The sequence below is a fragment of the Trachypithecus francoisi genome, unplaced genomic scaffold (genome assembly GCF_009764315.1).
Source record: "Trachypithecus francoisi isolate TF-2019V2 unplaced genomic scaffold, Tfra_2.0 Lachesis_group11, whole genome shotgun sequence".
In the NCBI taxonomy this organism is placed as follows: Eukaryota; Metazoa; Chordata; class Mammalia; order Primates; family Cercopithecidae; genus Trachypithecus; species Trachypithecus francoisi.
In genome coordinates this window covers 25,097,772-25,122,809 of record NW_022681456.1, presented here as the reverse complement: position 1 = coordinate 25,122,809, position 25,038 = coordinate 25,097,772, and the positions used below count along the sequence as shown (strand labels likewise).

Below are 25,038 nucleotides of genomic sequence, written 5' to 3'. Positions count from 1 at the left end.
AGGTCTCTAGTGAGGACAACGGAAGCTTAACCCCACTGGAGAGCTCTGGGGGATGGTATTGAACAAACTTCAGACGTGTTTCACCTGAGGAGCAGAAAGCTGCTGTATTTTTTTTCCTCCAACTCTCATCCATCATTGGCTGAGGGTGGCTCCTGGGGAGATTAACTCCCTGGCAGGCCCAGCTTGTCCCTCACAGGCCCTAAGGCAGAGTCATGGTCACTATCAGCCTATAATGGAATGGCAAATGCCAACAGCAGGCATATTAATGGACCACTGACAGCAAACAGTGCATGGGTTCTAGCCACCCTCCACATATTATGGGCAAGTGATAGAGAAAGGAATAAGAAGTGGCATGGTTTGAGTACTTATGTCTCAGACACTGTTGTAAATGCCATCACGTAGACTTTCACCCCAACTGTGCAGGGTAGATACGACAATCCTCACTCCTCATGTACAGATGAGAAAAACTGAGGCTCAGCAAAGTGAAGACACCTGCCCGATGGCACACAGCTTGATAAGCAGCTGACCCAGGTCTGTCTGACTTAGAGCCAAGGCCCTTTCCTCGGGACACCAGAGCCTTTTGCAAACAAGAAAGCATCTTTTCACTGCTATGGAAATCCAGAATTCTTTATACCACAGGAGAGTGTCAGGGAAGCCAAGGGATTCCCTTGCCACTTCCCTTTCATTTTCAGACATAAGAGATGAAAGAGTCTCTCACCGACTGAAGGGGAGGGCCAGGTGACCCATATTACAGATGGAGGAAATGAGGGAAGTGGGGAGAGTAAATGTCTGTGTCCAGATCACCAAGACAGTGGAGAGCCACCTGCAGAGGGAGATGGCCTCCAGAGAGCTCCCTAGGTCCCTGGGTGTCAAGCTAAACCAATCCCTTCCTGACTTGGAAAGCTCTTCAAACCTTCTGCTGGACATCAGGAAGCCCTCTGTGACTTCACGCAGTTTCCTCACAAAGTAAAATAGGCCAGACTTCAGGAATGCCTTCCACCCAGGAGATTAACTGCTCCTGGAACTGACTTCCCAAACTGTTATCCCCTCACCGCACCCCCAGAACACATCTTGCCCAAAGAGGTGCACAGTAGTAGTTTCTAATCCATCTCGGGCCCTTTAAGTCCTCTAAAAATTTCACCTTATTTGGTATTCAGAGGATTCAGTTTAGCCCTCCTCTCTAAGCTGGGAGAGTCAGGGACTCATTAGCAGGTATTTAAATGTCAAAGGGAGGCCAGTCTCTGCAGAGCTGGATCTACAAAGACTTCCTTCCTCTTCCTATTCTGGCCTCCTAATATCTAGGCAGGCTGGAAGAAATCACATGGAGAAATGCCAGCCTAGGGATTCCACATGGCTCTCCCCCTCTTTTCAGTCTAAGGACAGCAGGTAAGGAGACAGACCTTTGACTGCCCCCTCTCTAGTACCTGTAGCTCTCAAAGTTTATCCATGTCCATCTCTGAATGATTCACCCAATATTTATGCACCCATTTTAGAGATGAGAACATTGAGGCTCTGAAATGAGAGGAAATTTGCCCATGGCCAAAGACAAGGAAGGGCAGAGGTGCCATGTGAAGGAGAGTTCCCCGTTTTGCAGCTGAAGATGCTGAGTTCCAGAGAGGAGAAACAGAGTCAGGATGAGAATTCATGTTTCCTAATCATTAAGTCTTCTGCTCCTCAGCCAGGATGGCTCACCCTGAGCCTGTCAGTCCAGGGAAATGCCATGGCTCTCCCGTGTGGTGCCAGGATGGAAGGCCTCTCCTGGGGCTCTGGGTCAGGGTGGGTCCCCTGAAGGTCATCTGGAGATGCATGTTAATATGACCCATCAGCGGACTGAGCCCAAAAGATGGGTGCCCAGCTTGGGGGCAGGGGAGAGGGCAGCGCGCTTGGCCAAGGAAGCCTAGAGGAAGATGCATATGTGCCACCCACAGGCCCTGAGTGATGCTCCAGTGCCTTCAATTATTTGGGGTCATGCTCTTAGAGGATACAAGGGTGACTCCTGAGGGCGAAGAACCCCAAAGACCACCCTGGGCTTGCTTCAGCTTTCACATGCCCACAGTCAGACATGCACACTCCCATACAGAGATGACTTGTATATGAGATCCACTGTGATGCAAACAACTGGGACAGACACCAGCAGTGTCCCTGGCTGTGGGCACCAGGTGCGAGGGTCCCCAGTGCTCTTGGCATCCTGGGAAAAGACTCCACCTGGGCTGCACTCCATCAGAGGGATCTACCCATCCAGTTACTCTCTCTTCTTATGGTGCATTTCCCCTTGCACTGGGGAAATAAGTATTTTTATCTGAACCTAGGTGCCAGCCGTTGAGATGATTGGGAAATGTCAAACCCCTGGTGGCATTGAACCAGGCTCAGGAGGGACTGGCTGAAGCCCAGCCTCATCCTCTACTAGGAGAAGAGGAGCCCTCTTCTCAGCCAGCTGGTTGCCAGGCAACCCAGAGAGAGCCCCTGGGGTTGTTGTCTCCACGTGCACAAACACCTTATGGTAAGACTTGCCCTCCTAGAGGTTGATTTGATGCACAACCACACAAGTTATCTACAGAAGCGCACAGTCAAATGCACAGGGCCAGAGACTCCTATGTTCTCCCACAGACCCATGATGTGCAGATGAGCACGGTCTACAGGGTCACATTTGCATTCTCAGAGGTCAGCATCCACATGCCCAGACAGGTGGATCTGCACTCACACTGGCATGAGCATAGTCACACATACACGTGGGATGCACACATCATCACTCACACCCTTTCATACACAGATGAGCACTGTGTGCACAGCAACAGACACACATTCAGTGTCACATTCCCACTGCTCAAACAATCTCAGTGCAGCCAGACCCACAAGTGCCCTCACACAGCCTCTCCTGCCCCCATTAATGCACAGACACACACACACACATGCACACACATGTGCAAACACCACTCACTTCTTCAGACAAGACTGTGTCTTCCCAACACACTGCTGTGTTGGGGGCCTCAGATCCCACCAGGGTAGTGGAACAGGACTCAAGAAAGGACCCACATTAGAGGATAAGAGTTGGTGGGCTTGGGATCCCTACAAGGGTACCCAGGACTGCCCCAGCCCTAAAGGGGCCTCTGTTGGCTCCAACCCCCAAAATACTGTCTTTAGCAACCCTCCAAGCTCTAGCTTACGACCTGGGAGGATTTCATCATGGTCCCTCAAATAGGATCCTGGTGGGAAAGAGGGAGGTTAACAATTTGAAGTTGGTTCTAGAGACCCGGGGTCAAGATCTGGACATTTGAGGATGCTTAAAGAAGACTCAGACTCCAGTGCCAAGGGACCTCAGAGTGACAGCCCTGACTTTCTGAATGATTTGTGGTGAAAAGCAGAGTGGACATGAAGGGTGGGAGAGAGAAAATCAATGTCCCACTGTTGTGAAATGCTAAAGCCAGGGGTGGCTTTTTTAAAAAGGGACAGCCCAGGAGAGTGCAGACTTGGAGTTCAGACATTCCCAGGTTGGAATCCAGACACTGCCACTTGTCAGCTGTATGGCCTTGGGCAAGTCACTTCCCCTCTGTACCTGTTTTCTCTTCTTTATAATGGAGAGAATGAGATCTTCCTGCTAAGGGTTAGGAAAGTTCCACTGGATAAGATATATCAAGCATTTACACAATGCCTGGCACTTGATAAATATCAAAGATGTAAGTCTGACTCTTACAAGCTGGGTGACTCACATCAAGCAGTTTCAGTCCTCTGAGCCTTGAGTTTCCTCATCTGTGAAAATGGGGAGCCCCATATGACCAGGGTGAATGGGAGAGTTCAATGAGACACATGTGTGAACAGCTCAGCCTACTTCCCATCACATACCATACAATCAGTACATGGTAGCAATAACAATCACAAAAATATCATGATTTTCTTAAAGACAAGGTCCCACTCTGTCAACCAGGCTGGAGTGCAGTGGCATGATCATGGCTCATTGCAGCCTCAACTGCCTGGGCTCAAGCAATTCTTCCATATCAGCCTCCTGAGTAGCTGGGACTACAGGCATGCACCACCACCCACAGCTAATTTTTAAAAAAATTATTTGTAGACATAGGGTCTTGCTATGTTGCTCAGGCTGATCTCAAATTCCTGGGCTCAGGGGATCCTCCTGTCTTTGCCTCCTAAAGTGTTGGGATTACAGGTATGAGTCACTGCACTGGGCTAATATTATATTAATATAAGCATCTATTCATAATAGTATCATTATTATTGGAAGAAGCACAGGCTTTGGAGACAGGGAAATCTGGCTTTGATCTCGCCCTGTTGTTTGCCAGCTCTGTAACACTGGAAGCCAGCGAGCCTGCCTCAGCTTCCTCAGTTTTATCATCTGTGAGATGGAGGTACTCATAGCATCTATCACCTATGGGTGCTGTGCAGACTGAGTGGACCCAGAGTTCCCAGCATGGAGCCTGACATTAGCAGGAACTCAGTAAATTCAAGTGGAGTGGAAAGAGAGGGAAAGTTAGCATCTCGTTGCCCAGTGACCTGACTTAGCATCCGGCTGAGTTTTCTGGTTAAGTAAGAGTTCATCCACAGTGCTTGGGAACCCCCAACTCATTGCCGTAAATCTTTAGCTCAAATGCCCACTTCCCCAGTGGGTGTGGCGGCTCACACCTATAATCCCAGCACTTTGGGAGGCTGAGACAAGCAGATCACTTGAGATCAGGAGTTCCAGACCAGCCTGGCCAACGTGGTGAAACCCCATCTCTACTAAAAATACAAAAATTGAGCTGGGTGTGGAGGCACACATCTGTAATCCCAGCTACTCGGGAGAATGAGGCAGGAAAACCACTTGAACCTGGGAGGCACAGGTCGCAGTGAGCCGAGATCTGCACTCCAACCTGAGCAACAGAGGAAAACTCAGACACACACACAATGTGTATGGCACATGCTATGGACATCATGCTCTAGGTGACCTTACAGGACATCCCACTCAGCAACCCAGGCCACAAAATGGATGACTGTCCAGTGTTTCTCTACAGGGCACTAGTGGCATTTGGGATGTGGCACGTGCTCATTTAGGAGGTGAAGGGCTGTCCTGTACAGAACAGGCATACACATTTCCGGCCCCAGCCCTTCAAGTGCCAGTGACCTCAAACCACTGGAGCCATCAAAGGTGTTCCCACACTTCTTTGAATGTTCCCAGGGTAGTAGGCATGAGAGTCACTGCACAGTTTAACTCCCAGTCCTCATTTATATGTGGGGAAACTGAGGCCTGAAGGGACCACGGAGCAGGTGAGCAGCATCCTGACATTATCACCACTACCACTGCCACTTGTCTCACCAGGATAAAGCCAGAAACCCAGAAAGCTAAGACAGCAGGAGTCTGAGGGATGCCCTGGAAATTAGTCATTTAACCAAATTCCTAATGTCCTCTTAGTTTTCTTGGCTTGTCACTGCAGTGAGCAACTTCAGCCTATCAGGTGCCATGTGGTAGAAAGAATCACTAGGGTGTCTTTGATGGCTAAAATATAAAATTATCATTCATAAACACCCTCCCCCCACCCTTCTGCTCAGGGAGTTATTCCATATCCTCTTCTCTGCACATAAATGTAAATATATATGTGTATGCTAAAAAACGCTTTTACACTCTCGATAGACCCAGACACCGCTACAGAGAAAGACATATGGTTTTTGCAACTTGCTTTGCTTTTTTCCAAGGGCTAACACTTTGCTTCTGAGCCTCAGTAAGTTTTTGCAAACGATGGGTCCTTAGATTTGTCTTGCAACCTCTTCTCTCAAAGCCCTGTTTTTCTCATCTGTAAAATGAGAGTTTACAATGAACCTTGCAGGATTTTCAAGAAGGTGACATGAGCTGACGTTTCTGAAGTACTCAGCAGAGGAGATGACATATAATAGGGATTCAATAAATGGGGTCTGTTCTTGTGCTGATGGTTTTCATCACACTGTGTTAACAATGCCCTTTGTTTTATGTGGATGGCTATGCTTCCGGAAGGGTATATACAACTCAGAATTTGAGAAATAACCCAATTGTAAATGTAGATCACCAGCCTTTCAAAAGATTTAACAGCGGCCACTTAAATTTTGTTTTAATAGAGATGGAGGGCTCACTGTGTTGGCCAGGTTGGTCTTCAATGCCTGGCCTCAAGCAATCCTCCTGCCTTGGCTTCACTTGTTTTGTCTTTATTACATAAAACTACATATTCATTGTAGAAAAAAGTTAGAAAAGAGTTTTACAAAGAGATGGAAATAAAAATTACCTGTATTCCTACTGGATTGGTCAGAGTTCTCTAGGGAAACAGAACCAACAGGATTAGAACCAATATGATATGTGGGTAGATATATTAAGAGATTTATTTTAAGGAAATTGGCTCACGCGATTGTGAGAGCTGGCAAGTCCGAAATTCGTATGACAGGCCAGCACACAGGAAACTCAGGCAGCAGTGAACGCTGCCATCTTCAGATGGAATTCCTTCTTCTCCAGGAAGCCTTAGGATTGCTTTTAAGGCCCTCAACTGATTGGATGAGGCTCACCCACATTATCAAGCATCATTTCCTCTACTTAAGGTCAACTAATGGTAGATGTCAATCACATACAGAAAATACCTTCATAGCAACATCTAGACCAATGTTTCGCCAAACAGCTGGGCACCATGGCCTAGCTAAGTTGACACATAAAATTTACCCTTCACACCTACTGTCCAGGGACACCACGGTTATTAACACATTGGTATATGTCTCTCTAGAGATCAATTTTTTACAAAATTGCTATCATATAACATGTAGGATTTGACATTCTCAGTTTTTATTTAACTTTGTATCTTAAACACATCTTCCTCTGGCTAAAATAACTTTTAACACCGTTTATTTCAATGGAATTCCACCTTCAATAGAATTCCATTGTGTGTTGTCATTCCAGACATTATTGGCCCAATTATCTAATTGCTGGACACCTAGGTTGCTTCTACTCCTTCACTTGTTAATTTTTAAAATGCTGCAATGAACAACCTTACTGATAAATCTTTGCGCACATCTGTAGTGGATGCTATAGGCACCCACCCAAGTCCCCTTTCCTGTGGTGACTGTTGGTGGCAATCAGTGGCTCACGACTGCCCCGTTCTCTGAAAAATAGCCTTGGGCCCATCAGAAGCAAGCAGCCCCTCGCAGGAAGTTATGCCCCACCCTAGAGTACAGCCCACAGCCAAAAACTGACTGACACTGGAGACTAGGATAGACAAGGCCAAGGCAAGCCAGCCCCCTTTCCTTAAGGTGGGGCCAATTCTATAGTGCAATTTCTCATCCAGAGCCTCCTCCTGATCCCTGCCATGAGACCAGGATGGAGATAGGACCCAGCTGAGATCACATCCTTACTTAGCTCTGTCTGGTCCTGCCTCCTGCTTTCTTTCTCTGAGAGCACACCTTCAATGAAACATTTGTCTCAGGCTCTGCTTCAGTAGCCCCAACCTAAGACAACATCTCTGAATAGTTTCTTAAGGGATGACTTCTATTGAAGATGTGACAATGGACTCCAAATTTTTTATTGTGTAGCTGCACTATTTCTGGGTTAAATTTTCTTAAAGGGATTCCCTCTGACATGTCAGTCCCTTGCAGCTTGTTGGTGCCCAGTACTGAGTAGGTAGGGACTTCTGAGGCCCAGGACTTTTCCCCTAAAGCCCAGGGCAACGAAAGGGAGAGGAGAACACTAGTAGTAGTGAGTAAGGACAGGACAGCTCCAGACCCCTTGCTTCCCTCAGTCCTCAAACACTCAGCCCTGATGAAATCACAAAAATCCTCTGTGCACTTGATAATTTCCCGGAATGGGGCACTGCCATGGTTGGGAATGAGGAAGTGAGGCATGGAAATCTGACAAAGAACGTGAGATAGCATGGCCCAGGAAGAATGTCATCTCAGTGACCTGGGTTGTTGACAAAGGCGCCAGGGTTGAGGAGAACGTTCTTTGATGTATCAAGCTCATTGACTATGAACAGACATGTTCAAGAACAGAAAACATAGCCGCTCTTTCCATCTCTGCTTTGGCTTGCTCTGTGACCTTGGGCAAGACTCTTGCCTTCTCTGGGCTTTCTTCAGAAGGTGGTTTTCCCAACCAGATCTGATTCCTTGTATATCTGACTGGTCCTCTTCTCTCTGGCTCTTCAGATGGAAGTGCAGTGTTCCGGGGCTGCTTCCGCAGGCCTGACAACCTTTCCCTGGCTTTACCCGTGACAGCTGCCATGCTGAACATGTCCGTGGACAAGTGCGTGGACTTCTGCACTGAGAAGGTGAGCACAGGGTGGGGCCCACGGAACTCGGGGTAGGGGGGACTGTGCAGCACAGCTGAAGGAACCACGTGCTCGGCTGGAGAAGCAACAGCTCAGCCAGGATAGATGTAGTCGCTGACTGGGATCTATGACATGGGAGAGGGATGTGACCGTTTCACGTGGATCTGACGGACTGGAGCTACACAGAATAGATTTTCCTGCCTTTGAGGAAGTGAGTTTTAATACTGAGGAATAGTTAGGAATGAGGGTTATTAGTCCATTTTCATACTGCTATGAAGAAATAACTCAGATTGGGTAATTCATTTAAAAAAAAAGAGGTTTAATAGACTCACAGTTTCACATGGCAAGGAGGCCTCTCAATCATGGTGGAAGGCAAAGGAAAAGCAAAGGCATGTCTTACATGGCAGCAGGCAAGATAGCGTGTGTAGGGGAACTGCCCCTTTTAAAGACACCAGATCTCATGAGACTTATGCACTATCATGAAAACAACATGGGAACAACCCACCCCCATGATTCAGTTCCCTCCCACCAGGTCCCTCCCGTGACACATGGGGATTATGGGAGCTACAATGCAAGATGAGATTTGGGTGGGGACACAGCCACACCATATCAGGGGGTGACATTTGAACTTGGCCTAGAAGCATGAAAAAATTACCAAGTAAAGGTAAGGACAGTCCCACCTTAGGGCAGAGGAAGTTCCCCACTGGAGGAGGGGTGCGAGCAGAGGCCAGGCAGCAGTGTCATCCAGAGCTTTGGGCACTAGATAGCACCTGGGTTGGATGTTCTTTTTTCGGCCTAAGGTGCTAGATGTCTGACTGCTTATACTTCCTTCCTAGCCAGGCTGTCAACTCCTGGAGGGTAGGGGCTATGCCTTGTACATTTTGTACCCCCCTTCAATATCCCCAGCACAGAACTGGGCACATAACTGGCACTCAGTGATGTCCAAGGAGCTCCAGCGTTTTCTCAAAATGAGCTAATTACTCAAGTGTCCAGAGGAGAACCATACCTCCTCCACCACCAAAAGATGGTTGGGCATTTCATTCATTCTAGAGAGTAGTTGAGGGTAGGAGATATAAATGCTTAAACACCAAGAAGAAGCTTTCTTCTGCAGGACTTGAAAGAGAACTGAAAAAAGAAATCCCTTTCTCACGGTCATGCAATACACTGCAGTAAATGCCCCCTTAGTGTGATGGTGATATGGGACCCATGCTTTGGGAAAAGCTGTCTGAGTCTGTTCTCAGATTCAGTGGATCCAGCCACACAGGCGTGACCCTGGCTTGCTACCAGATTAGTCCTGGACTAGCTACCAGGGAGAACTAGGGGTGGTGGGTCAAGTTTAGAAGCAAATTGGGCAAAAGACAGACCCTTGCCCACCAGATCTCAGGTCCATCCTGCCCCCATTTAGCTGTTCAGTAGAACAAATAAAGCAATCAGAAGCACATCTCCCAACAAAGACTCTGAGTACACAGAGGTATCAGTATCTCCTTTGGCTTAAAAGAACAAATTCAGAAAGCTTTTCCCAAAGCATGGGTCCTATATCACCATCATGCCAAATCTTCAAATATTTAATAAGACCCTACTGTATGTCAGGACTCCTGCTTAGTGCTGGGGATGCAAAGTAACAAGATACAATCTCTACCCTCAAGGATGCAGGCATTCACTGGATATCTACATTGTGGCACCTCCTGGGTGCTCAGACCACACCCTGAGTCCTGGATGCCCCCATCTGCTCTGAGTCATCCTGCTTGGCTATTTCTCTCATTGGGCTTCTAATGCATGAAGCATTTCTCTGGAAGTCTAAAAGGCTGCAGCATCACAGCAGTGGCTGCTTGCTGAGAACATCCTCCATGCAGCCCTCTGCACCATGGATCATACGGTTTACTTCTCAGGCCAAGCCTATGAGTTGGACATTTTCAGTTCCATTTCACAAATGAGAAAACCAAGATTCAGACAGGTGAAGTCATTTGCCTAAGCTCTCAGCAGAAGCGAGTGGCAGAGCTGGAGTTTACACTGGGGACTGACTCCAAATTCCAGCTCTTAAACTTCTGAGCCACCCTGGTGACCCCACCAGAGAGGCTTCCCACAGCTATTCAAGAGAGACCAGCCTACCTCAAATAACCAAGCATTTCTTAAGGACTTGCTGTACTCCTAAGAGGCATTCTAGAAGATGGGAGGTGACATTTGTGAGATTAAAGGAGGCTTGGCTGTCATTTGGTTCAGCTCTCCCCTTAGCAGGAATCCCTCCACCCACATGGCATTCCCTCACTTCCAGAGGGCCCTGGGGAAACCTACAGATCCCCTGTAGTTGGGGGGACAAACAGGCACGTAACAGTGAAATCATGGGGCAAACCAGTGTAGCAAAGTGTCAGACTGTACACAGGACTGGAGAGAAGTGAGGGTGTGTATGTGGGAACAAGAAGTCTCCCTGCAAACCTCCCTCTTCCTGTTTTCTCTGATCTTCTTAGGGGGCAAAGGAAAGAAACTAAGGTGATCAAGTGGACAGGGATACAGAACTGCTTATGTCGTGATAGAGGGTCTGAGGTTTAGGGTGTCAGAGGAGGCTCCAGGATTCTCGTTATTTAGAAAATGTCATCAGTCATGGCCCAAGCTGACCCTCCAGTATATCAGCACTTCTGCTCTTCAGCTAGGTGCTGCAGTTCCTATTTAATATCTTCTAGGAAAGAAACCAAAGCTACCATGGCAAAGCTGGCTGAATCGAGCCACACAGGTGTGACCCTGGTTTGCTACCAGATTGATTATTCCTGGTCCGGCTACCAGAAAGAACTAGGGGTGGTGGGTTCAGTTTATAAGTAAATGGGGCAAAAGACAAACCCGTGCCCACCAGATCTCAGGTCCATCTTGTCCCCACTTAGCTGTTCAATAGAACAAATAAAGCAATCAGAAGCAGCTCTCCCAACAAAGACTCTGGGTACACAGGGGTATCAGTATCTCCTTTGGCTTAAAAGAGCAGACTCAGACAGCTTTTCCCAAAGCATGGGTCTCATCTCACCATCTCACCATGTGGTGTATTGCATGACCATGAGAAAGGGATTTCTTTTTCAGTTCTCTTTCCAGGAGAAAGCTTTGTCTCAGTGTTTAAGCGTCAACATCTCTCACCTTTAACTACTCTCTATGCAGGAAAAATGGAGCCAACCCCAGGCTCACAGTCTTGGTTGGCCAGAGTGCCTAGTAGAATTTAATCACTTGTTTTGTTTCTATATTACGTGCATTTACAGTATGGAGATGTATGGAAGTGCTACTTGTCCACAAGTACTATTAGTGGTAGCAATACAAAGTATCCTTTGAAATTTATGTTTCGAAAAGTGAATCGACTTAAAGGAAACCAATAAGTAAACAATAATAGTACAGTAGGTGCACAGATGGGCAAAATCATAAAAGCACGGTTTGTAGATGGAATTTGGGGACCCTCAAGTTGAGGGAGACTGACAGAGAAGGCAGTGGTTGGAATACAAATCCTGTTCTCCATTTGGAGTCTGAAGCTGTTCAGGGATTTAGCAACTCTCTTCCTCTTCTTCTCCCACTCCATCCCCAGGAGTACCCGCTGGCAGCTCTTGCAGGCACCGCCTGCCACTGTGGATTTCCCACCACCCTTTTCCCACTCCATGACAGAGAGGATGAGCAGCTCTGTGCCCAGAAGTGCAGCGCGGAGGAGTTTGAGAGCTGCGGAACTCCTAGTTACTTCATTGTGTACCAGACACAAGTCCAAGGTGAGCTAGGCCCTTCCCCAGTGGACCCCAGATACACTCCCAATGGCTTCCCTCCCAGACGTGTCCCTGCCAGTCCATCCCACACAGCCTGCAGCAAGGAGAAAACCATGCAAGCCAGAGGGCAGGGCTGATGAACTCCACCAGGCTTAGAGTTCCTGGATGGGCAACAGAAGGAGTTCCCAGGGTATGGAGCCTTCTGATGACCCATCTCTATCCCTCATCACCAAGGACCCTTGGTGGCTCCTGTAGTGACAGCAAATGAGAAGAAAGACTGAGTCTCGCACTGGCTGCAACACAGATTCACTGCTTTATCCTAGACAAGTCATTTCCCCTTTCTGGGCTGCAGTTTTTCCATCTGTAAAATGAAACTGTAGACTGTTAGCCTCCAATGTTCCTTCCAATTCTAAGATTTTGTCAATTTATATATAAATTCTTCCTTCTGGCTCCCTGTCTCACTCATCCTTTCCACTTGCAGTCTTCTTCCTTTGCTAGTGGAATCCACACTTACTGTTATCTCCTCTTCTGTCTCTTGGGGCTACCAGACATGATGATAATGATGGTGGTGATGATGATGATGATGATGATGATGGTGATGGTGATGATTATGATGATGGTGATAGTGATGATGATAATGATGGTGATGATTATGATGATGATGGTGATGATGAGAATGATGGTGATGATTATGATGATGATGATGGTGATAATGATGGTGATGATGATGATGATGATACTGATGGTGATAATTATGATGATGGTGATGGTGATGATGATGATGATGGTGATGATTATGATGATGGTGATGGTGATGATGATAATGATGGTGATGATTATGGTGATGATGATGATGATACTGATGGTGATGATTGTGATGATGGTGATGGTGATGATTATGATGATGATGATGGTGATGATAATGATGATGATGATTATGATGATGATGATGATGATGATACTGATGGTGATAATTATGATGATGGTGATGGTGATGATGATGATGATACTGATGGTGATAATTATGATGATGGTGATGGTGATGATGATGAGGATTATGATGATGGTGATGGTGATGATGATAATGATGGTGATGATTATGATGATGATACTGATGGTGATAATTATGATGATGGTGATGGTGATGATGATGAGGATTATGATGATGGTGATGGTGATGATTATGATGATGGTGATGGTGATGATGATAATGATGATGGTGGTGATGATTATGATGATGGTGATGATGATGATGATAATGATGGTGATGATTATGATGATGATACTGATGGTGATGATTATGATGATGGTGATGGTGATGATTATGATGATGGTGATGGTGATGATGATGATGATGCTGATGGTGATGATGATGATAGTGATGGTGATGATTATGATGATGGTGGTGATGATTATGATGATGGTGATGGTGATGATTATGACGATGATGATGATACTGATGGTGATGGTGATGATGATAATGATGGTGATGATTATGATGGTGATGATGATGATACTGATGGTGATGATTATGATGATGGTGATGGTGATGATGATGATGGTGATGGTGATGATGATAATAATGATGGTGGTGATGATTATGATGATGGTGATGATGATGATAATGATGGTGATGATTATGATGATGATAATGATGATGGTGATGATTATGATGATGGTGATGATGATAATGGTGATGATAGTGATAAGAGTGATGCTGATAGTGTTGATGATGGTGATGATGAAAGTGATGATGATGATGATGGTGATGAGAAGGAGCAAGAGGAGGAGGCAGCAACACTTGTAGTTTCTTGAGGTCTTCCTCTGTGCCAGACTCAGTATTGCATCTTTCATATGCATGTTTTCATTGAATCCCCTCAACTCTCTATGAGTTGGGAACAGTCATTATACCCTCTTTACTATGGGGGGTAGGGGATTGAGACTCAGAACAGTTGAGGAACTTACCTTAAGTCATACTGTGTATAAACTTTCCCAATAAAACCCATTTCTCCTGACCAAGGTATCATGAAGGGTGGGTGGCACTTGGGTGGGGATTGGGGTTCATCCCTTGCCAGGACACAGCCCAAAGGAAGCCCCTGAAGGATCACCTCAATGTCTGAATATATTGATCATCTACTATGTACTGGTCCTTATGCCAAGCCTCATCTCATTTAGTGATGTGAAGTCCACAGTAAACCTATGATCAGGGCAGTATCATCCCCACTTTACAGATGACAGAACTAAAATTCAGAGAGATTGGGAACTGGCCACAACTATACATCTACAAAAGCAATTTGTTTTCAGGTGTCTGACTCCAAAGCCCCTGCTGGACACCTTTGCCCATGCTCCAATGACACTCCCCACAGTCTGGAGAGCCAAGAAAACACCGCTGGATTAGACCTCTTCCTTCTTATTTCCCAGTCACCAAGCTGCCATATGTGGTTGAGCAGGTTGAGCATTGCACTGGCACAACCAACAGAAAAAGTAGTGTCTGAAAGCCAGCCACATGTTGTGTGCCCTGGATGGCAGAACATCTGTCCAGAGGAAGGAGTGGGCACATTTTTCTGATTTGCACAAAAGTGCTGTACGAGCTAGTGGCAGCCCCACCAATAGCCTGTCCCTGTTTGACTGATGGGGTAACAGTGGTGATCAGCTGTGGCTGTTTCTATGGTAGCTAAAGTCCTTCTGAGAGCCTAGTGAGCATGTGGCTCTTGGCCCTATTTACAGTCCGATGGGGAAGGATGAGTCTTTGTTAGCTTTCAGGGAAAAGTTGGTTAGTCTTTGCAGAGCTGTGCTGCCTTAGCCTGCAGGGAAAAGTCATACACAGATTAATTACCCTGTGATCATGAACGGCTTTGAGGTGGCCAGAACAGACACTGGCGCCTTTTCAACAGCAGATAACGATTCCTTAATTGATGAGTTTGCTCATTCCCAGTGCCCTACCCCCAGGCCATTACTAGGGCTTCCATTTTTCCACATCACTCTTGCAGTTTCTACACACTAGGGAGGTTTGACAGTTATGTGGCTCATCAGCCTGCCAAGAGCCTGGCCCACCAGGGCTGCCATTTATTGAGCACCTACTGTGTGCTAAGCCCTGATGCCCCCTATGGGAACTAAATAATTGTTGAACACTTGCTCTGTGCCAGGCTCTGTCAAATCTTTTACCTGCCTTAAATCATCTAATCATCCAAACAGTCCGGGTGCATAAGCACTGTTATTCACCATTTTACAAATGAGGTAACTTGGCATAGGGAGGCTGAGTAACTTGGCCAAAGTCAAACGATTCAGACATGGCAGTGTAGGGATTCAAACCCAGGGAATCTAGGTCCCAAGACTGCACTCTCAACCCTAGCTTCTCAAAATACATTGTGAAAAATTCACAGTCATTATCCCACATAATTGTGTAAGGTTTATTAGCCCTGTTTCATAGGTGAGGAAACTGAGGCTTAGTGAGTGGAAAGCCTTGTTCAGTGCCACACAGGTAGGCCATGACAGTTCTGAATGGAAACCCAGGTTGGTCTGATTCTAGAACTGCATATAATATTGCCTCTAACAGCTGCTTAATTTATAGGGCTTAGGAACCAAATCAACTTTCTTTACAGCACTGAAAACCACAGCTTTTACCCTGGGGTTGGCCTTGGCCTCCCAGGAAGTATTTGAATAGAGAATTCTGTTTTGGGGGGAAATTAAGGAGCCTGGTCTGCCCCACCCGACCTATCAACCCAACATTTTATTCTGGAAAACAAAAAAGTCAAACCTCCAGAAAAGTCGCAAGACTTATGCAGTGAACACCTATATACTTATTCCATAGAATTTTGTGATGTATGTTAACTTTTGCTATATTTACTTTATTGTCCATCTCTCCATTTCTCCATCCCTCAATCCTTCCTAATTTTTGGTGCATTTCAAAGTAAGTTGCAAGCATCATTGTACTTCAGGATGTTGTCATTGGTTATAATTTAATGTTAGCTTTTCTAAAGTAACATTTCCATAGAGCGGAATGCAAATATTTTAAGTGTACTAGTTAATGTTAACTGGGTAATCCACTCCCCTATAAAAATATAAAACATAACCATATTCTAGAAAGTTCCTGTGTCTGGGCTCCTTTTTGCAGTATATTCCAATGAAAACCATTCCCTGAAGCTTACCTGGCTTTGCCACAGACAAATAAATCTGTTCGTCTCAGAACAAAAATTAAACAGGAAGGAGAAGAGAGCTGAACCTCCAGCTAGCAGCAACAATACCAGGAACCACAATCTATTCTATCGGCACTTCCAGCATGTTTGTCTTACTCTAACACGGCATTCATTCATGAATTTCATTCTCCTAAACAACCTCAGGCTGTCATCACTGCTTAATAGTCCCATTTTATAGATGAGCAAATTGAGGCTCAGATAGATCATCTTTTTCCTATGTCATCCAGCAAGTAAGTGGAAGAACTGGAATTTAAATCTAGGACTTCACACCTCTCCTTCAAAGGGCTTTTGTGTGAAATCAATGAGGCTCATAGTAAGACTTCAATAAATAGTAGCTAATGCAGAACAGGAAAGACCCCAGTAAAATCTTGGGAAGGAATTACCTATAGGAGGGCAGAGTGATCTGCCCTTGTGCCCGAGTAATCACGTGAGGTGAGCTTGTCTGTTGAATTGAGCATGGGGCAGTCACTGAAGACCTTGCCCATAACCGGTTCGGGGCAGTGAACAGGGAAGAGGCCAAGTGCAAGGGCCAAGGAGTAGACGGAAGGGAGGAAACGTGAAGAAATATGGACAACTCTGCTGGCAATGTGGCAGTGATGGGGTGAAGGGGAGCTGGTGGTCGCTGGAAGGGGCTCTTTCTAAATGATGGAGCTATTTGTTCCTGTTTGAGTGCTAATGTGATTGAGAGAGAAAAAATATTGGGGTTGGAAGGAGCAAGGAGCTTGAAGAAGGAGGGAATGGAGTCCACACACATGAGAAGGGGATGAGTGGCTTCCCCAGAACGGGGAGAGATGGAGGTGAGGGGCCATGGGAGGTGAGGGAGGTTTGCCTGCCTTCCCTTGGATGGTAAACAAGGGTGGAGTTCATCTGTCCCAGGCTGAAGAAGGCAGCACTGAGACCTGGGGCCTCCAGGCCTGGATCTGGGATTCTCTCATCTTCCTTTCTGCTCCAGCACCCCCTGCTCTGAGCCTTCCCTCAGCTGCCTTTGCAACTGAGGGAACCAAAAGAAAAGCTTGTGCTTTCTTAGTTCCCTCTGGGGTTGCAGTGGGAGGTGCTGGGGCTTGCATTTTCTGTTAACCCTGATGGTAATGGCATTCTGCAGGCTCTGAAAAGCCAGAGAATCAGAAATATCCAAATGGTACTCACCACCTCCCAACCCATTTTACAGATGAGGAGCCTGAGGGCTAGAGAAAAATAATACCGATGCCTTTTGAGCACTTTAGAGTATTAACATATTACATGCTTTTTTCATTCAATCCTTACAAGAGCCCTACAAAATAGATATTAATAGATATTATTGTTATCCACCCGGTCACCATTCTACCCATTCATCCATCCAATCAAGAAGCAATTATTAAGTACCTGCTGTACACCAGATATTGTGGAAACTTTTGGTGAATCAGCAAGACACAATACGGGCAGGGTTTCTGACCACAGAACTAATTGCATGAATAATTATCTGAATTGCAATTTTGATCAACAATATGAAGGAGATGGATGTAGTAATGCACTAATGATAGCCCAGGGAGTCAGGAAAAGAGGGGAGAGAGGAAGGGAGGAAGGAAAGAGGAAAGGAAGAAGGAAGGAAAGACAGACAGACAGACAGAGGAACTCGTTCAACTGAGAGCTGAAGAACAAAAAGCAAAGGCAGGTAGGAGGCAATGGAGAGGGAACAGCATGCATGAAGGTGCTATGTCAGGACGGAGCAAAGCACAGGAGAGGAAGTACGGAGAGATCAGGTGACTGGCATATGGTGGAGTGGATTAGAATGAGCCTGTGAGTTTGCAAAGGCCAACCATGTGGGCTTAGAGGCCAAGATAAGAACCCTGGACTGCATCCTATGCTCAAAAGGCATATGTATTAGTTTTCTCTAGCCCTTAGTTTCCTCATCTGTGAAATGGGTTGTGAGGTGGTGAGTACCATTTGGATATTCGTGATTCTCTGGCTTTTCAGAGTCTGCAAAATACAAGAATAACAGAAAATACATGATGGATGCCATTGATGGTTTCAATCTGGAGGAAAGGGTAGGGGTGAATGGGAAAGACTTTCTCTGCTGGGGGTAAACTGGCGCTGGAGAGAAGATTCACCCTCCCAGCTGACTTCTATTGGATCACTACTATGAGCTAACCACTGTGCTTGTCCCTTTCCATTATTATCCCATTTAACACTCACCTCAACCCTACGAGGGAGGAACCATCTCCCTCATTTTACAGATGGGAAAACTGAGGCCCAACGAAGCTTTCCCATGACCCATGCAAGTGTCCTGTGCCCTTGATCACCTGGCCGAGAAGTGACAGGGGTGGGGCTCATACCCTGGTCCCTTTCAGACAGGCTCCATCTGCCCCTGGTTTTGACCTCTGTCCATACTCCACCCTTTTCAGACAACCGTTGCATGGACAGAAGGTTCCTGCCGGGCAAGTCCAAGCAACTCATTGCTTTGGCCAGCTTTCCAGGTGCCGGCAACACGTGGGCTCGCCACCTCATTGAGCTGGCCACGGGCTTCTACACTGGCAGCTACTACTTCGATGGCTCCCTCTACAACAAAGGTGAGGAGATGGCAGGGAGGGCAGGGCAGGAGGTTCCCTGGGCTTGGGAAGGTCCCCCCTTGGAGGATATGGGAATACTCCTTGAGTACCTACTGCATGCCACTCACCTCTCCCAGGCACACTTATTGAGACTCACTGCATGCTTGGTACCCCCCTACTTCCTTTATGCCCCACAGACATTTCTTGAGTCACGTCCTGGATACTCCACTAGCATCCATTCAATAACTGACATTTATCAAGTACCTATCCTATGCCTGCTACCTTTCCTCCATTTAGGTTACCACAAACATTTCTCAAACACCTACTGTGCCCTGGTACCTCATTACAGATATTTACTGCAGCAACTCTTTGATGTAATAGAGGTACAAGAACTAAGTTCACTTTGGGGACATTTATTGAGCACCTACTATTCACCAGGTGTGCTCTCCACATTTAAGTCGACAATATTCGCTATGCAGGGTGTTCTATTTTCATTCCATTCACAGATGTTTACTGAGCACTGGAATGTTCTGGATGCACTTCCTAAGTTAGGTGTCCCAACATGCATTTGTGGAGCACCAACTGTGTGTGAGGCGCCTCATATAGGTTCAGATTGCCAAAGATGTTCTCTTGGCACCTAGCAGGTGGCCAGGTGCCGTATTCTTATTTAACCCTGCATAGAAACCTTGTGAGGTAGGAGGATGATGTTCTTTCCCAGAAATGAAAACTGAGGCTTGGAGAGGAGAAATAACTTGCCCAAAGTCACACAATGTTTTTGTTTTTGTTTTTTCAACAAGCTGATTGGGGACTGCATTCTAGTATTTCCCAGTTTCAAAGCCCACATCTTTATTACTCTATCACACAGGTGAGAAATTCCTGGGTTTCTTACTGAGGAACAAGAAATCATGGATGAAATGCCCCTTGGGCATGAAACCCTCTCCTGGGCATGGTGGGAGACATCAGGGAAGCAAGGCCTCCTCTTCTGGGAGACTTTGCATCTACATGTGGAGCAGCCCTTGGCCATGGTCTTTGTATCTGCAAAACAGCTGAAGACCATTTCCTGGCTGTGTGACTTTAGGCAATTTACTGTACCTCTCTGATCCTGTGTCCTCATGCACAAATTAGAAATGAGATTACGTACCTCATGAGGTTGTTTCAAAGCAGAGGTGTCCCGTTTTTTGTCTTCCCTGGGCCACACTGGAAGAAGAAAAATTGTCTTGGATCACACATAAAATACACTGACACTCATGATAGCTGATGAGCTAAAAATAAAATAAAAATAACAAAAAAATCTAATAATGTTTTAAGAAAGCTTACGAATTTGTGTTGGGCCACATTCAACGTCGTCAATAAAAGTTGGCTGTGGGTACTCTTGTCTGGGTGCCAGGCACTAGCCAGACACAGCTTGGTGCCAATAAAGAGTCATCCCTGAACCCTAGCTCAGGGAGAGCCAGGGGGCATGTCTTTCTCAGGGCGAGACACAGGAGGGAGGCAGAGATTGGGCAAGAAAAGGCAAAAAGGATGAAGAGGGACAGGCTGATGGTTGGAGTTGGCGGTGGGTCAGGCAGGGGAATCTGCTTAAGAATCCCAGCTTTTTATATATTTATTAATTTCTAGTTTGGGCCTGAGTGATTGTTTATTAAGCACCTATTACATATGAAGCTCCATGCTGAGGGTATTGCATGCTTATATCAGGATTTGAACCCAGGGCTGGCTGTCAGCCATCCCTATGATCTTAACCCCTGTGCTGTGCTGCCTTTGTGGGAGCTGCTGGGAAGAGCACTGGGATATTCCAGAATCTCTCTGGCTTGTCCTGGAGCAGTGGCTGTGGAATGCAGGTTCAGAAAGGATGCCATGGCTGGCCAACATTCTCACGCTCCTGGCTGTGGCAGCAACCCTACTCATGCAATCCCAGAATGTCACAAACAGAAGGGGTCCCTCAGGATGATTTAGTTCAGGGATCAAAACTGGTTTCATCTAGTGTTGATTCCAATGAATTTTTGCTTAAGGATGATGTGTTAAGAAAGGTTCTATTCTCTCTCTGAAACAAAGTGCCTTAATCTATTAGTGATGCCTGTTGAAAGTGGAGAATGGGGAATGGTGGCCTACACACCAAGTCTTCGCCATCTGATCTAACTCAACCTCCTAACTTCAGAGAAGAAGGAGAAATGGAATCTTAAGACAGAGTCAGGAGATCTGATTTTCAGTCTGAAAGTTCACTCTGATACTTATCAGCTATGAGAACTTGCGCAAAATTCTTCACCTCCCTGAGCTTTCATTTCCTAATCTGTAATAGGGGGATGTCAGTACTGAACTCAGAGATTTTCCAAAAAATATAACAAGATAATGTTTGTGAAATAATATGTGTGAGCCTGTGGTGTAAAACAGATATTTTTTAAATGCTATGTAACCAGGACAGTCATTTACTTAAGTCAAAGGCAAAGGGAGTTGGTCTCTGACTACACATTATCATTGCCCAGGGAGCTTTTAAAGTCTTGACACCCAGGCTGCATCTCAGACCATTTCCATCAGACTCTCAGGAGTGGGCCCAGGCGTGGGTGTTTTCTATAAGCTCCCAGGGGATTCCACTGCAAAACCAGAGCCAAGACCCCTGGCCCTAGACGAAGAACCCAGCATTCTTACTTCCAGACCCAAAACATTCCAAAAATTCATTTTTGTCCCTGTGTTTGCTAATGCTTTAGTGTGGGCAATATTAATGGGTCATTAATGGAGTGAGACACCTACTAAAAGTTTAACTTGATTTAAAAAAAAGAAGAAGAAAACATAACCCCCCTGTGGCAATTCCCTGCCTCAAGCTGTGTCTAGTTACTGGATGTTTCCTTCATTCGTACTGAGACAGGCAGGGGGTTGTGGGCTGGTCACAGGCAGCTGAGGCTTTGAATGTAGTTGCCTTTTCATTAGGAGCTTTAAAATCCTTCCTGCAGCCTGAGCCCTTGCAGTTAACATTGAACTCTCCCTGGGAGCTTGGAGTTGGCAGTGGGGTGCAGACAAAATGAAGAGCCGCTTGCCCCCAACAGCATCAGTCAATCTAGCTAACCCTGCCCAGTCTCTCCCCACATCACCTTGCAGCTGAAAAATGCTTAACTTCGTGAAATCCTTTGCTGCATTTGCCACACTGGGGCAAAGTTCTGCAGCACTTTTCAGACCCCAGGTATAATGAGCTCTTTGTAGTTCGAGAATGCACTGGAGATTTGCACGTGCTATCTCTGGGACGTCAATCCCCACTGCTCCCACCCTTATTTCTTGCTTATTTGACCTGGAAACCATCTCCTGAGGCTGCAGGTCAAATTCCCCATTGCTGTGTCTCTGGCAGACTTAACAGGTCATCCTTTACCCTTCTTGTACCCCAGACATTCCTTCATCATAGCCCTTATTATTAGGAATATATTCACATCGCTGTTAATAATTCTAATCATCGTGGGCCCTTATTTAATATCTACAATGGGCCCAGCACTGTGACGGGCACTTTATATTTTTTCTAACTCAGTCTTGAGGTATGCGTGCAGAAAATGGATAGGACTTACTCAGAAGGAGGGAAAGGAGGGTGTCCCAGGCAGAGGCCATGGCATGCACAGAGACAAGGAGGAGAGTGGCACAATGTGATGGGTGAATAAAAATAGTCCCATGCTGTTAGATGGTGAAAAGGGAGGTAGTGGGGCTGCGGTGTAAGGTAGAAGGAACAACCAGTATAGGATTTGGCAAAGCACCTAGAATGCCCTTCTGAGAGCTGTGACCATTGTCCTGAGGGCTATGGGCATGGGAATGGGGTGGGATATTGTGGGGTTTTCAGCAGAGACATGATGTGCTGAGACTCATGTGTTGGAAATAGTCTTCTGGCCACAGATTTGGACTGGGAGGTATTTATCAGGCTGCAGGATTATCCAGGGGAATGACAGTGCTGGGGCGAAGGGGACAGTGGGTGGGACATTTAGGAGGTCACTGATTAGAAGAGAAGACGGTAACTTGGGGGCCTCGGTGGGTGGGTCTGGAGGGGTAGCATCTGTACAATGAGCTGATCCCCTAGCAACTCTTGCTGATTTATCTAAGTCCTTTAGAGTTTCTTTTCTTCTGCTACCAACTTGCTGAATGGCTAGACACACATTTCCCTTCCCTCAAGACCTCAGTTTCCTCCTCTGTAAGAAGCATGTGTCAGATGGGTGGTCTCCCGGGACCCTCCTAGGCCTGATGGGCTGCCCAGCATTTTCTCTCTTTCCTGCACATTTTCTGCAACCTGCTCTTCCCTCAGTCTGGCAAAGGTTCCACTTCACCAATGAGCTGGTGAGGGAGGGAGGGAGGGAATGAATGAGTGAATGAATGAAGAAATGTAGGGACCTTTCCCTCCCAGAATCCAAGTGTCTGTCCCACTTGGGTCTTTCTTCCCTTTCCCTCACTGGGTGCAACTGCCATTTGCAAAGCATGGTTTTCTCTGTCTCTGTATCCATCTGCCATCTGGCGCTCGCGCTCTCTCTCTCTCTCTCTCTCTCTCCTCTCTCTCTCTCTCTCTCTCTCTCAATTGTCCTTTCTCTGCATGTCTACCTCTGCCCAGTATGTGCCTCTGCCTCTCTGTCCTTCTCTCTTCTTGTCTCTCTCTCTGTTGTTCTCTCTCTAGGTGTCTATCTCCCCTTATCTGTTTCTGTCTCATTTTATTTCTGTGTCTGTTTATCTCCCCAACTCCTGCCTTCTCCCTCACTTTGTCCTAGTCCTCCCTGTCTCCAGGTAACTGTGTCTTCTCTCTGTCTCCTTTCCCTGGGCTTCATCCCCCCTCTCCCTACCTCTCCCCATCTCAGAGACCTCATTGCCTTAATGCAGGCTCAAGCTCTGTGGTATGTGAGGAGCCAGAGCCCTGACTTCTGAAGGAGGGGAGACATAAGAGGGAAGGGCAGGATGATATTCTCAGACTGGTACATCAACCCACAGAGTTGGCAGCCTCTCAGCCCAGCTGATGCAGGACAACAATTTCTGAGGATTTCCTTGTCCTCAAAACAAATACCACTGTCCTGGAGAACCACCAGCCTTTGGGGTGTCCATGCCTGGAGCCAAGATGAGACTTTCCAGTCCCAGTAAACTCTAGGGCATGCAGAGATGTGCAGTCTCTGCCACTTCCCTTCTCTTTACCTTAGCTCCCCTAACTGAAAAATGCACAAGCAACTATAGTAACAGAGGTTTGGAAGACAGACAGGAAAAAACATGTCTTGTTCTCTCTGTGGCCCTAAACAAGGTTGTTTCTCCAAATCCTGGGACAGTTGGGCAGCTCCTTAGAGTTTGAGGGTCACATGGGTGCCCAAAATAAGCTGATATTTTGGTGACTCTTAAAAGATAGGATTTAAATATGTAATGTTTATGTCACGGAGATGCTGGATCCTGGATGTCAATGACAGTGCAGAGGGAGACACCCTGGTGGTGGAGTTCAGCAATTCCACTCTGGCTCAAAGCTTGCATCCATTATTCCCTTGCAGTTATCTAGACAGGCCCTCTTTAGAAGACAATTGAGCAACTATCTGTTGTTCTTCAGGCAAACCTATTCTATGTGCCTTCTCAAAAGTTCCTTTCCAGACATAGTACTCTTCCCACTCTGGGAGATATTCTGCTAAATGGAATTTTCTCTACATTTGCAATACTCCTATAGATAAACTCCTCAGGCAACCAGAATCTGGAATATGAAACAGATGTTTCCCAATCTTTATAGCTTTTCTAGGTTTTTTGTTTTTGTTTTTAATCTTGATAAATACTGTGCTAAGTTGACCCCATCATGAACAAATAGAAATGCTGTAACTTGGGTGTCCCAATGCATGGAGCTGATTGAAAATAGTTTGACCATCCTTTCATGTTTCTGGCAATTTATTTTTCCTCATTGAGAATCTGTGTGAACTCTGGTATACCCCCTGCCTGTGTTTCCCATTGCTGTGCTCGTAGTAAAATAGATTTTCATAAAGATAAAATGAAACCATGGATGGAAAGCCCTTTGTCCATGTCATGCAGAGCTCTACCAGAACACATGACATGAAATTATATCCAGTGTTGCCTTGCGTAAATGTTTATGTCCAAAGCTCTCTCTCTCAAGCCCCCACATTCTATTCCTCATTCTCCTCTAGAGGAGATTTTTTCCATGACACTGTGCTTGCCATCGACCTCAAAGGCTGTGGGTTAATATTTTCTCATGGGCACGGGCCAGTGCTAATTTGCAAGGCTAGGCTTATCCCAGGCAACTTAACTTAGCAAGTCCCAGAATGGAACCTGATTGAAAAAATCACATTCCATTCTTGGCTCTTCTGCTTAGTGGCCATGTGTGGGAGGCTGCACCTCTCTGGACCCCGGT

General features: G+C 46.2%; 1 protein-coding gene across 2 annotated transcripts in view; it reads left to right on the top strand.

Moving 5' to 3' along the window:
- WSCD2 (WSC domain containing 2) overlaps positions 1 to 25,038 on the top strand; it is a 125,823-nt gene that overhangs the window by 88,102 nt on the left and 12,683 nt on the right. For both annotated transcript variants that reach the window (XM_033220762.1, XM_033220761.1), the window contains exons 5-7: positions 8,137 to 8,258; positions 11,812 to 11,986; positions 18,558 to 18,722. In XM_033220762.1, the coding sequence (XP_033076653.1) occupies positions 8,137 to 8,258; positions 11,812 to 11,986; positions 18,558 to 18,722 (462 nt within the window). The remainder of the gene's footprint in view (positions 1 to 8,136; positions 8,259 to 11,811; positions 11,987 to 18,557; positions 18,723 to 25,038) is intronic.